General features: G+C 36.2%; 1 protein-coding gene across 4 annotated transcripts in view; it reads right to left on the reverse strand.

Annotated features, from left to right (window-relative positions):
* Positions 1-14,637, reverse strand: part of LOC143238480 (cerebellar degeneration-related protein 2-like) — a 73,785-nt gene that overhangs the window by 35,899 nt on the left and 23,249 nt on the right. The window contains exon 1 of one of the 4 annotated variants that reach the window (XM_076478753.1): positions 58-265. The exons of the other annotated variants lie outside the window; for them this stretch is intronic. Within the exon in view, the coding sequence (XP_076334868.1) occupies positions 58-109 (52 nt within the window). The 5' untranslated portion in view covers positions 110-265. Of the gene's footprint in view, positions 1-57; positions 266-14,637 lie in introns of those variants that run through there. 4 annotated transcript variants of the gene reach the window in all.

The following is a 14,637-nucleotide window of genomic DNA, read 5'->3' on the forward strand; positions in this document are numbered from 1 at the left end:
TGAAGGTATACTGTGTGACTTTAACTAACACGTAGAAATAACATTTAAATATCTCACCATCTTCTTCGCCATTCATGGACCAAAAGCAAATGGAATCGTGAGAAAACATTGGGAAGAGAAAAGTGTTGAACACCCGCTCAGATTACAGGTTAGTGAAACACACATGTGCTCAGGAAGCCGAGTGTGACAACATTAACTACGTGAATGGTGTTGCTCTCTATATGTAGCCCTAGTTCTTGCGTTACGTCTTACAGAAAGACAAGACGGCCTCTCAGAAGAAGGGCAGCTCACTTAGTCTCAGCCTCCGGGAACGAAAGCCAGTTTTTAAATCTTGTTGTGTATCTCGTTCTATCCTCTTGGTTTTACATATTACAGCCCGAGAATACTTGTGTAAGTGTCCAAAGGACACCTCAGTTTTTGGTGTGTGTGTGTGTGTGTTGAAGACGACGATGAGTGTGTTGTTACTACGTCCGTTCTAAAACATTGTACCTGAATATACAACGATTGAAAATAAAAAAAAAACATGAAAATAACGAGTTTTTTCAACTCAACTTTCAAATAATAGCTCGATATCTTTGTTTTGGAGCAAAGCTACGTTGGGCTATTTGGTGTGTTCACTGTGTGGAATTGAACCATGAAACTTAGCCTTTCAAGTCCATAGTCTTACTACTGTCCCATTAAGCGGGACATAAACGTCCTGAAATAACGAATTTCAAGAATATCTATTACAATAACGCTGAATTATGACATTCTTTTGTCATACCAAAATAATGGTAATTTCTGAACAAAATAAGTTTACGATCATACAGGAAATGAAATATTACCACCAGCCCTTTTTCACGCTTAGTGACTTAGTGGTGTCAAACTTAACATAATACAGAGTTGACCATGGTTGATAACATGAAGGTATGGTATAATACAGAGTGGACCATGTGAATTAAATAATAATATAATACATGGTTGGTAACATGAAGGTACGGTATAATACAGAGTGGACCATGTGACGACGTTTTACAATATAGGGTGGATCACATTAATTCTCGCCCGCTGACACAGCGGAAAGTGGACGTATTTACAACGCTAAAACCAGCAGTTCGATTCTTCTCGGTAGACTCAGCAGATATCCCGATGTGGCTTTGCTATGAGAAAACACACACGATATTAATTAACGAATGATAACATCACATAAAGACATGATATAATATAGGATAGATAAAGTGAATTAAAGCATGATATAGGGTGGACTACGTGAAAGAATGATTTATTTTCCAGTGACAAACAAAAACAAGCGTTATACCTAACTAACCCCTATTAGAAAGGAAAAGTTAAATTCCTGTATATTTTTAGATAGTGTTCGTTCGTTTCGGAAAACAAATATTTACACTTGATACATCTTGTGAAAAAATGTTTAACTTGTTTTAACTAACAATCACTTAGAGTTCCCATAGAATCCTGGAATCATAATTTTACGACTAACAGAAGAATTACAGAAGAACGTAAAAACAGAAACAAAGTGTTCCTATAACACATGTACACATGTTCTTGTATTCGAGTCATAAATCTTGATATAATAACAACGCCCCTTAGCGGCAGGAAGAAATTTCATAAACATGACTGAAATAGTTTTGATTTGATTCGGAGACCACGTGAAACTGTTCTTCTGTTTGAGCAAAACGTTTCACAACGGGATATCTACATTTAGTAAACAACGGCGATCGAACCTGGAATTCTGTAGTGATAAGCCCTGAAACTTACCGCTTGGCCACCAGAGTAATCACTTGAAACGGTGTCGTTGATGAATACACACACAAAAAAGGAAACTGAAACCAATCGAAGAAAAGGCTCGTGATACTATCACCTTGAATTTTTCATTCGGTTTAGTCAGGGCAATATTCAGTATATTTCCCTTTTCCATATTATTAACCTAATTACAAGTCTATTACCTTTACCTAATGATCGAGAATGTGGTGTGGGTACAGCAGTCCGTTTTCTTCAAAAGACAAAGCATAACATGAACCCAGTCAACGTTCCAGTTAGTGGCACAGAAAGGACTGGTCCTCAGGTGCACTAAATAACAACTTGCGTTTGTATACTTTTTATTTATGCAAAGGATTTATGTAAAGCGAGCGCGTTTCACGTTTTAGTAAGGCTTAACTTAGAATTTCCTGCAACATCAAGGAAATAACAACTACAAGCTACCCTATGAACAGTATCAACGAGATCCAATAAACCCAGAAAAAACAGTTGAGTTACAAGTTAAGAGAAAAGACTGCTGGACGGGTAAACTGTTTCACAATTTAATATTCACTTGTAATAAAATTGTCAGATATAGATCGAATAAACGGAATATTGACTTATCACTTCTGTTACGGTTTTGAGTTTCGTGGAGCTAATCATAACGTTTATTACGGCCAACGTCAAGAAGTTAATGTTAATACAAAGAAGTTATACACTGACTTTTTCACTGTATTTTGAACAGTTGGCTGTCGAACTGATAGTTCCTAGTTACTTCTCTATAGACTGAAAACTCACACTAACAATTCTCTGGTTAGTTCAAAACAGAACTTGGTTTTGCTCAAGCATGGTCACTGGTACGATCTATTAGACACCATAGGTGCAAAAGGTTAAAAGTCATGTATCATGCTACACCAGTTATAATGATGAAAACAAAGCGTAGGTTCAAGAAATCATTATAACACAGAGGTGAACCGAAAGTACTCGCGTTATAGTGTACTTGTACCAGTTATAGTGTACTGTATCTTTATGTTATACCAGTCGTCCTTCGAATTCTTCCGTTATCCCCAATAATCTTGGATACTGTTTCTACCACTCTTGAGGACTGTGTAGTTGGTGGGAAAAACGTGACAAATGTACAGATTATAACTCTTAAAATATTGTGGTTGGTGTGCCGGGCTACGAAGCGAAAGGTCCAAAGTTCAAACGCGTGATATATTGCTAAACATGGTTTACTCTTTCAACTGTAGATGGGTTATTTATTAATGTTACCAGTCAATCCACCGTATGGTTAAATGGTTTCTCCTACGGGCGGATTTACCCCACGTGTCTCCTCTCTAACTGTTCTGGTTGTAAATACCAACAAACACTTAAGAATTGTGTGATCTTTTATCTTGTAGTAAAACACTTAACTTCGATATATATATAAGTAGTATTTCTGGTTAATACAAGAAGCAACTAATTAAAAATATCAGCTAAACTGAAAATAGACATAATAAAACATATGACTTAATAATCATTACATATATATATAGTGTGTGTGTGTGTGTGTTTTCATAGCAAAGCCATATCGGGTTATCTGCGGAGTCCACAGAAGGGAATCGAACCCCTGATTTTAGCATTGTAAATATGTAGACTTGCCGCTGTACCAGAGAGGGACTTTTTACACACACACACACACAGAGAGAGAGAGAAAAAACTTCACATGAGAAGATATATATATATAATTATTCTTTATATGGAATTCTCATGGTATTTTTTTTTCTATAAGACTATGAACATTCTGTAATCTAGATTTTTATTATTCTAATTCACCATTATATTTGGTCCACATGTATTCCAATACAATCCGTGATTTTAATTTATTAAACAAATTCCATACCACTATTTTCAATTATTTTAAACTATGGAATATGTTTTGTATGTGTGTGTGTGCGCGCGCGACTCGCACCAATAAATGCAAATGATGGTTTTGCCTAAGATTATAATAAAATTACAAATCTCAGTTAATAAAGCATTTTCTTTCTCGTGAGAGTGCAAATACCAATAATCAAACGAGACACATGGTATTTTCTAAAAAAATACTATGAAAAACGACAGACTGACTGACTGAAGGTATATACGCATGTGAATACGTACATTAAAGGAAAGGGCAGATAAATACAGAGAGAGACAGAAACAATAGAAAATACAGACGCTACTCCCGTAATGGTGCTAAGCCTTGTTTTTAACCTACTAACACCAAACTCAGGTCAGGTCTCTTTCTAAATACCTAATAGGCCGTGAAAACAATGTCCACTTTTGGCCTATCCTTACAAGTGTTGACTGTTGAGGACAATAACCTCTGACATCAAAACACTTGTTTGTATTCAAGTGAAATTAAAAAAAAAAAAAATCCACAAAGGTGAATTTGGTATTTCTCACCATTGTTCTATACGTTGATCTAACTTCTTTAAAAGATTCATCCCTAGCCAGCATCCATACAAAGCTGGCCAAAAAGAAACAAAGACTTAAAACTGTGTTACATTTTGTTGAGGTAAAATATCGCTCGGTGGTAAATGTGACGTGATAAATTATAGCCTCGACTTATCAGTTACAAAATGTATACAAATTAACTCGTTTAAGATGGATGAGCTAAGATAAGAGAATAATCAGTTTGTGGGCAGTTTAATGTCCGATCCTACACAACGAATTTTGTTTGTTTATGATATAAACAAGCAAGAAATATGAAAATAAAAATAGAAAAATAAGAAATAAATATCAAAATATAAACGAGTAAGGTTTGTTTATTTTTGAATTTCGCACAAAGCTACACGAGGGCTATCAGTATAAGACTAGAGGGAAGGCAGCAAGTCATCACCACCCACCGCCAACTCATGGAATATTCTTTTACTAACGAATAGTGGGATTGACCGTCACATTATAAACAAGTAAGAAATATGAAAAAATCCCTTCAAGTTAAGATACTTAAGACCTTATTTCAGTTTGTTGTTTTTAGTAATCAAAATGGCCACTTACAGGGGAAAAGGTCAGAACTCACAAATTGTTTTTTCTTATAAAAGTTACGAGTCTTTGTTTGTTTGGTTTTTGAATTTTGCGTAAAGCTACACGAGGGCTATCTCCGCTAGCAGTCCCTAATTTAGTAGTGTAAAGCTAGAGAGAAGGCAGCTAGTCATCACCACCCACCCTTTTACCAACGAACAGTGAGCTTGACCGAACATTATAACGTCTCCATGGCTGAAAGAGCGAACATGTTTGGTGTGACAGAGATTCGAGCCCACGACCCTCAGATTACGAGTCAAATGTCTTAACCACCTGACTATGCAGAGCCACGAGACTGTGATTAAAAACTTTTTTTGTTGTTGCTTTGGGCGTTTTAGTGCAAAGCTGCAAAATGGGCTATCCCCGTTATACCCACCACGATGAATCGAGCCCCAGACTTTATCATACTTGATTATTTTTTCATTTGAATTTCACGCAAATCTATTAGAGGGTTAGGTAGACTAGCCGTCCCTACTTTTGAAGTGATAAACTACAGGTCGACACTACCCACTGTCAACTTTCGGGCTATTTTTTTTTAACAACGATTAATTAGCTTAATCGTCACATTATAACGCCATCGCGACTGAAAGGACAAACATGTTCGACTAACGGGATTAGAACCCAAGATTCGGTACTTGCAAATCTAGTGCACTAATAACCTGTCTATGTCAGGTCTAAAATTGTGAGTTCGTTAACTTATTGCTAACCCACCAGTGCATCTAATTAATAAATAGGGAGAGTTTAAGTTTCACACAAATAAAAACAAAAACTACGTTTTCATAAAAGCACATTTCAGTATAAAGAGAGGATCCAGTAGCTATGGTGCTCGAGCTGTGAATCCGAGAGGCAGTATGTCTGCGGACTCACGCTGCTCGAAACTGGGTTTCGATGCCAATGGTGAGTGAAGCACAGCTAATCCATTGTGTAGCTTTGTGCTTAATTCAAAAAACAAACAATCAACAATTTAGAGTTCGGCATTGCCAGGTGGTTAGGGCGTTCGACATTGCAATCTGTGGGGGCGTTATAATGTCACAACCAATCCCATTATTCGTTAGTAAAAGGGTATCCCATGAGTTGGCGGTGGGTGGTGATGACTTGCTGCCTTCCCTCTAGTCTTATACTGCTAAATTAAGGACAGCAAGCGCAGACAGGCCTCCAGTTGCTTTGCGCAAAATTAAAAACAAAAACAAATTCAACGATTTGTGGTTCGCAACCCAATATTCAATTGACTCAGACTGTGGGTTTATAGTTTGTAGCCCGTTGTCCCATAAATGCACTTCGTGCCTTGTGGCCGTAAATGTCCCATAAATGACGTTCAAATCTTATCATTTGTTTCAGATGTGAGTGGCTTAAGAGTTGGCGATGAGCGCTATTAATTAGCTGCCATCAGGCCATCTATCAATTTAAATTTATGGATGGCTATGCGAAGATAATAATAGCTTCGAAAAAAATTTCTAGAACAAATAAACACTACGATATGTTTACCAAAAGAGTTTAGAAGGTCCAGCCCACTTTACGATTTTCAAGGTTCTAAGTTCTCACAAAGGACCTAAAACCTTTACCATCGGGCCTTAATCACTTGCACCAGATAACACAGAAACAGTAGGCAAAGAGGGCGCGTTTTCCACTACTTCCTACAATACCTTGAGTGAACAATTCAATCCTTAGGCCTAACATTCCTGATAAAAATCATATTTCCTTATTGCGTTTCGAATTTTTTTAACATCTACATTACGAATCTTAAATTTTACCTTCTTTTTTTACCAAAAACCATTGCCACTGATTTTAATTCCAACGAAAGAACTTCTGCGTAGTGACTTGTGGCATTGTGAAAAAATAAAACTGATAACTAATACTGCAGTCACACACATGTGATTTGACATCTTAATGGATAAATTACGAGGAGTGCAGAAGGCAACACCTACAGTCTGGAGTAGCTTTTATCCCACTTTTTAGACTCGTTGGTTTCTAATACTCCACCAGCTTTGGCATTTAGAACCTTAAGACATTCTTCAGACCTTTCATTTAGAACCTTAAGACATTCTTCAGACCTTTCATTTAGAACCTCAAGACAATCTTCAGACCTTTCATTTAGAACCTTAAGACAATCTTCAGACCTTTCATTTAGAACCTTAAGACATCCTTCAGACCTTTCATTTAGAACCTTAAGACATTCTTCAGACCTTTCATTTAGAACCTTAAGACATTCTTCAGACCTTTCATTTAGAACCTTAAGACAATCTTCAGACCTTTCATTTAGAACCTTAAGACAATCTTCAGACCTTTCATTTAGAACCTTAAGACATCCTTCAGACCTTTCATTTAGAACCTTAAGACATTCTTCAGACCTTTCATTTAGAACCTTAAGACATTCTTCAGACCTTTCATTTAGAACCTTAAGACAATCTTCAGACCTTTCATTTAGAACCTTAAGACAATCTTCAGACCTTTCAAATTTGTATTTCTAGTCAGCAGTTCTTCTCTTTTGACAGTTCTGTCCACGTGCAAGAATCGATGGTGAAGACCCCTGTGTTTGTTACCAAAGAGTTTGTGGTTAAGCTTAAACCCGTATAATGGTTTATCTGTGCTCTGCGATATAATGGAGAGAGATGATTACATCTACGTCTTATCGCATATCAAGTTACGAATTAGAAAGCAGGCTGATCTCCCAATTATTGCCTTATTAAATTCAGAACGTGGAATGGTATACGTTATGACCGATCATTGTAACATAATTTATCGTCACATACACTTTAGTTATTCTGCACACACAGTGATCGAACGTTTTGATAATTTATAAGCTATACAACTTTACCATATTACTTTTATATATTAGAACATATTTTTAAAATTACAAAAAAATTTTGTTTGAATAAGTGTTAACTAACTTCAAAATATCTGCGACTCCAGAAAAATTGTATCTAAAGTTGTGCGTCTTATGAATAATAAAAAATGATCATTGATCATTTTAAGGCAGAGAACAGGATGGGGTGAAAATGGTGAAATGGAATTCCTTCCCCAGTCTCGCCTTTTAAAAACCTATCCATCCCATAACACTCTTTTTCCATATATATTTATATATCCTTACCTCAACCTTACAATAAACTGAACCTTTCCACCTTATATCCTTACCTCAACCTTACAATAAACTGAACCTTTCCACCTTATATCCTTACCTCAACATTACAATAAATTGAACCTTTCCACCTTATATCCTTACCTCAACCTTACAATAAACTGAACCTTTCCATCTTTTATCCTTAACTCAACCTTACAATAAACTAAACCTTTCCACCTTATATCTTTATCTCATAACAAACTCACAGTATCGGTCCTTTAGAAAAAGGACAAATTCACAGTACGTAGCACAGTCTGTTTTCTAATTAATTCGACCATATTAACATCGAATTATAAACAGCTGCTTTAATTCTTAGTCATTTTAACCTGTTTCTGTTGAAACTTTCACCACTGAATTGTTAGGTTTACACACTAGCCTGATTTCAAGTTAGAATAGTCTTTTAGACAACTCTTTAAAAAACACACAAGTTCGTAGCCTCTAATGTTAACCACATTGAAGTTTACTTTAACATCATGACTGTTATTTTTCAAACCTTTATGTACAACATTTTTTTAGACACACCATTCGAAAAAGTAATATCGTTGGTAAAAGAGTAGCCCAAGAGGTGGCGGTGAGTGGTGAAGACTAGTTGCCTTCCATCTCGTCTTACACTGCAAAATTAAGGATGGCTAGCGCAGATAGCCCTCGAGTAGCTTTGCGCGAAATTCAAAACAAACAAAACAAAAACTCTCACACATACCTATATATTCGTTCCCCTGAAAGCACTACGAAATCCCCCACCACCAAAATGTCTCTCATTTTGCGGGTTTGTGAGATCCATGTTAGACATGAGCAATACTAAAATGTCCAAAGCTATAACGAGGTAATTGAAAGGATTAAAGAAATAATGGGTCACTAAAACTGAAAATATTGGTTCGATAAGATGATGACCATACAGAATGGTGGGTAAATTCCTCTCCCCATAAAGGGTGTAAACGTGAATAAGAGAAAAATAGTAAAAATCACTCTGATTAGTCCAATAAAAGTATGGAAATGTAAGTATTACAAAACTTGGAGAAAGACAGATATTTAATCAGATAAAATGAGGAAAACAAGGGGTAGGGTAGCAAAAAACTTGGACACATACAACTAATTGACCACGTAAAGATATAGGGATGTGTGGTACAAACACGTTGTTAATCACAAAAAGGAAAATAAATGTAGGGAACAAGCAATTAGTTAAATACATTATCAACTTATGGGTAAAGCAGACAGATGCTTTTCAGAATGGAAACACGTGCATAACGAAGTATAGGGAGCAGATAGACTGTTTGTTGGTCAGTGAGAAGTTGGAAACATTGTTAACACTTTGTTTTTATTTCACACAAAGGTACACGAGAGCTACCTGCACTAACCGTCCCTAACTTAGCAGTGTAAGACTAGAGAGAAGGTAGCAAGTCATCACCACCCACCGCCACATCTTGGGCTAACCTTTCACCAACGAATAGTGGATTACCGTCAGATTATAAAGCCCCATGGCTGAAAGGGCGAGCATATTTGGTATGACAGGAATTCGAACCCGCGACCCTCAGATTATGTGTCGAAAGCCCTAACCACTTGGCCATGCCAGGGCCCATTGGATGAAAATATGGTTATTTGATCTCATTAGTCAAATACTAAAATATAATAATGACAATCAATATTTTAAAGAAACTTTCACAAATTCTGGAAGGAATACTTTCACATATAAATCTTTCTTATAACCATTTTTCTGTTTACAGCACTATTTGAACTCTGTGCTCAAAGGGGTACGACAAAGAACAGCTGACCTGAATTCGCTCCTTACGAAGGACCGAATAGAGGTCGCTAGCAAGTTTTAATAAAGGGTGACTAGGGTATTTTGCTAATTAGAAACTCTTGAAGGTCAGTCCCACCCTCGTTATGTGCCAACACCCTCTAGTTTTGCTTGTTGTTAACGTTCTATCTGTTCTGTCATCTTGTGTAACCATTCTTCCGTGCCAGCTTTTTTTTTTTAAACAGATGTCTCGAACGAATAGAAAAGTTTTCCAGTATCATGCCGCAAAGTAATGATCAGATACACTGTAGGCATGATGTTCCACATTCAGTGTAGTATCACCAACTATACCGAAATGAGTTCGTTACCCTAGACTCCCCTGCCAGAACGAAACGTAAGAAAGATAAGGTTACACAGAAACATATGTATACCTGCACCATTCCAATAGTGGGACAAACACAAAAGCTATTGCAATTTTGTCAGAGTACGGCAGAAACCATGTTTTTGAACTGTCAAGGTGAATATACTTTGTTCCTTGGAGAATAAAACAATGTGATATTAGCGCAAGAGTCCTTGTCTCAATCTGCAGTCTTCAAGGTATTTTCATTCATTTTATCACTGTCCCATAACCGGATTTTTCTATAAAAATCACACGTAAATCTCTCAAAGCTTTCCATGATCGCTCACTTACGTAAATTAGAAGATGTTATTTCACCCTTCACAACAAATATATTCCCTCCAAAATTCTCAACCCTAGAAGTATACACCAACTGCTTCTGGAACGATTGTCTTATTTTCTTTTTGGCTACAGGATCTCTAACCATATACGAGTGAAACAAACAAAACATTGGGGTTTATCTTCACAATTACTGGTGTTGCGTCCCATTCTATATATAACATAGGGGCTCCCCACACTAACCCCTGAAGGCCGAAACAAAAGATAACTAAACATGGTGCACTAAGCGAGTCACATGAGTAGTGGATGGTATAAAAACAACCGAAACAAAATATAACTAAACATGATGCAGTATGCGAGTCACACAGGTGGTGGATGGTATAAAAACAACCGAAACAAAAGATAACTAAACATGGTGCAGTGTGCGAGTCACATGAGTAGTAAATGGTATAAAAACAACCAAAACAAAAGATAACTAAACATGGTGCAGTATGCGAGTCACATGAGTAGTAAATGGTATAAAAACAACCAAAACAAAAGATAACTAAACATGGTGCAGTATGCGAGTCACATAAGTAGTGGATGGTATGAAAACAATCGAAAAAAATATAACTAAACATGATGCAGTATGCGAGTCACACAGGTGGTGGATGGTATAAAAACAACCGAAACAAAAGATAACTAAACATGATGCAGTATGCGAGTCCACAGGTGGTGGATGGTATAAAAACAACCGAAACAAAAGATAACTAAACATGGTGCAGTATGCGAGTCCACAGGTGGTGTATGGTATAAAAACAATTTGATAAACAGAATTAAATTAGAGTTTAAAAATGGTTGAATTTGAGTCTCATGCGAGTTTATATTTTCACGACCTAAAGTCAAAATATTGTCAACTAGCTGTTTTTCATACACAACTGTTCATAGTATGTTGACGTGATTTACGACAGAGAAGACAAAATATGTGCTGGTAGCGTTGATAAATGGACGGATAGATTGCGAGAAATTCTACACATATTCTAAACACATGCTACCCCAACAACTGGTAACACGGAACATCAGAAATATATTAATAAAAAAAAAATGTCGACGAAAGAGCAAGGTCGCCCGCCCCTCGAGCAGGAAAACCAAGGTTGGTTGGGACAGGAAAACATATTGACCCAATATAAATTCATTCACACGACTGGAGAGTTTAAAGAAACAGGGTGAGAAACTGCTGTTATCAAACTGAATCTGGAACAATTTTCGAATTTAGCTTCCCCTATTCGTAAAACTCTATTTTCTCATTTTCAATGCGTGTTTCGCTTTTCTGAATCTTCCTGACTATAATCGTAAACCTTTTATAAAATACATGTTTATATTATTTTTAGCGCAAAGTTTAATCTTTTTCATCTCACACTCGTTTCCGACTACTTTGACACGTTGTTAGGTGTCGTAATGGTGATCCAGGAACACATGAAACTTGCATTAAATTTGTCACATTTACTGGTATTAGCGGAGCACATTTATGTTTTGTCTCCTCAGATCTCTACACTTATATATCCTCTATTAGAACACAAAAGGATGAAATCATGGTTCTATAATTCAGTATTTGTTCCAGCGTAAAGCCACTTTGAGCTGCTTCCTTTCCCTCCACCGCGGGGAATCAAACCCGGGATTTTATGGATTCTAAAACTAACAACTAATACACGACAAGTAAAAGGGAATTCGGGTCGGATAATTCAAAATTCGACTAATATTCGGGTTTTCAAGTACTCGAGTCGACTTCAACATGTTATACAAATATTTTCTTATATGCATCAATCCTACGTTAAATTTATCATCTCACCATCTTCATGTGACACTGGACTTGTTTAGCTGCTACACTTATCCCAGTACAACCCTATGTATCTGAGGTTTAGTAGGCCTAGTCGATTAACTTTGTTTCAACTTGTGGTTTCATCTATCCACAACCATTAGTCGCCACTGGTGACGACGGATTTGCATTAAGTCACTGTAAAAGTGCTACACAAAAGGTTTGTCAAACAATTATCTTTACATGTGTGGGAGATAAGTTAACTAATTGAAGAGAAGAATGGAAGAATGAAGTGGGTTGTTATAAATGGAGTTCAGTCAAACTGAATTAATGTCACAAGTGGTGTATCTTAGGGTTCAATGCTGGAACATCTGCTCGTTTTGATTTACAACAGTGACATAGATAAAGAAATGGTCAATAAATTACTTGGACTGCTGATGGTATTAAGGTCTTTGATGTTGCTGTCTGCGAAGAGAATGCTGCTGATTTATAGAAGGATTTAAATAATTTAGTAAGTTAGCCAAATAAATGATAGATAAGCTTTAATTATGATAAATGCAATACAATGTATGTGGGTTATAATTTAAATTATAAGTATAATATGGAAGGGAATAACTTTAACAGCATCATCAAAAGAAAAGGATCTTGTTGTTATGGTTGATCAGTCACTTGAGCCATCTAAGTTGCCAGTGATAGGAAAAATAGAATTTTAGGTTGTATCAATTTTAAGGAATATTAAATACAAGTCTAAAGATGTTATAATTTCATTGTATATATTTGGAGTATCGTGTTCAGTCTTTGGCTCCTCACTTCGAGAAAGACATTGAATTGTTAGAAAGGATTCAGAGGAGAGTTACCCAAATGGTTTTTGGGATGGAGGGGTTGTCATATGAGGAGAGGTTAAAATCCTCATTGTTTTCTCTTAAAAAAAAAAAGATATCTGATTGAATTTTTTACGATTGTTGAAGAAATTGATAACATTGTTGCATTAACATTTTTCATAGTTAACAGCGTGAATTATAGAACTAGGAGCCACAAATCTAGATTTAGGCAAGGTAGTAACTGTCTTTACCTAAGACAGTTTTATCTTTTAAATAGGGTGGTTGGCATATTGAATGAGTTGCCTGCTGATGTCATGGAGGCAGTAAATTTGAGTAATTAAAAAAAACAAACTTGATAGATGTATGAATAAGGGCTGACAATTTTTTTTATTTAATAATTTTTGTTTGGCTTAAAGGCTAGAATAGCCGAAATAGACCAAGAGGGCCCTTCTTGTCTTTAAAAATTTTTTAAATACCTGTGGTTACACTGAATAAAACTTTAATGCAACAATTTCTTTTAATTCTTTTGTTTTTCAGGTATCGAAAAAATGGTGAAGAGACAAACTGTTAGTGAGACAAAAGAATGGAAAAATGGTTAACGGAAAATGGGTAAGGTACAGTTTGTTTGTCAGCTAGAAAGATGGGTAACAAAGAATGGGTAACAGACAAGCTGTTAGTAAGATAAAAGAATGGTCAGATGGGTAACAGAGACTGTTAGTTTGACAACAAAAAATAGAAAGATGAGTAATATACAGACTGTCAGTCAGACTAAAGAATGAAAAGATGGGTAACAGACAGACTGTTATTGAGGCGAGTGAATGAAAAGACGCTGAAAAGTTAGTCAGATGAAAGAATTGAGAAATGGGTAACAGACCATTAGTCAGACTAAGGAAATGAAAAGATGGTTAACATACAGACCAATAGTCATGCAAAAGGATGGTAAGTTGGTTAACAGAGAATTGGTAACAGACAATTAGTCAGATAAAAGGATGAAAATATGGGTAACAGACAGTCTATTAGTCAGATAAAAAGATGGAAAATGGATAACAGACAAAAGAATGGAAAGACGTGTAACAAAGAATGGGTAACAGATAATTGAGACAAAACAAAGGAAACACAAACACTATTATCTGATTAATACGGTAATAATTATAGAATTGCATGACTATACGGTAGTTTTTCTTGTTGCTTGCATTACTATACGGTTGTTGTTCTTATTGCAGCTTTAACATACAAGTTTTTTGCAGGGAGAGCTTCAGTGTAATACCAGAGTTAATGTGTACCTAAGCCTAATAAACAATATCACACACTGTCCACACGGAAGTGGTATATTGAAAACTAAATAAATTTGATGATTTGTTTTTCTTGTTTCGGAATCTATAGTTATTCTCTGTTTGATTATTTTCTAGAACCAAATTCAAACAACCATACGGGCTTATTTTCGTTCCGTGGAAATTGAAGAAAAGTAATCCCACAGAATATACAATCACAGAACTGGAATTTTCAATCTGAGCAGCTCACTATGTGCACATGAGCTACGCAGGCCAGCGTTCCCTTGGATAGACAGACATTTCTACTGTTGAACTATTGACCAGAAAGAAGGCATCCAGTTGGAAGACCTGTAAGCCAGCGGTTCTTGGTTCAAGGACCACTCCAGAAAACCTTTTCATGTTAGAAACGGTATTAACGATATAAACTTGTCCACTATATGAAACG

The sequence above is a fragment of the Tachypleus tridentatus genome, chromosome 13 (assembly GCF_004210375.1).
Source record: "Tachypleus tridentatus isolate NWPU-2018 chromosome 13, ASM421037v1, whole genome shotgun sequence".
NCBI lineage: Eukaryota > Metazoa > Arthropoda > Merostomata > Xiphosura > Limulidae > Tachypleus > Tachypleus tridentatus.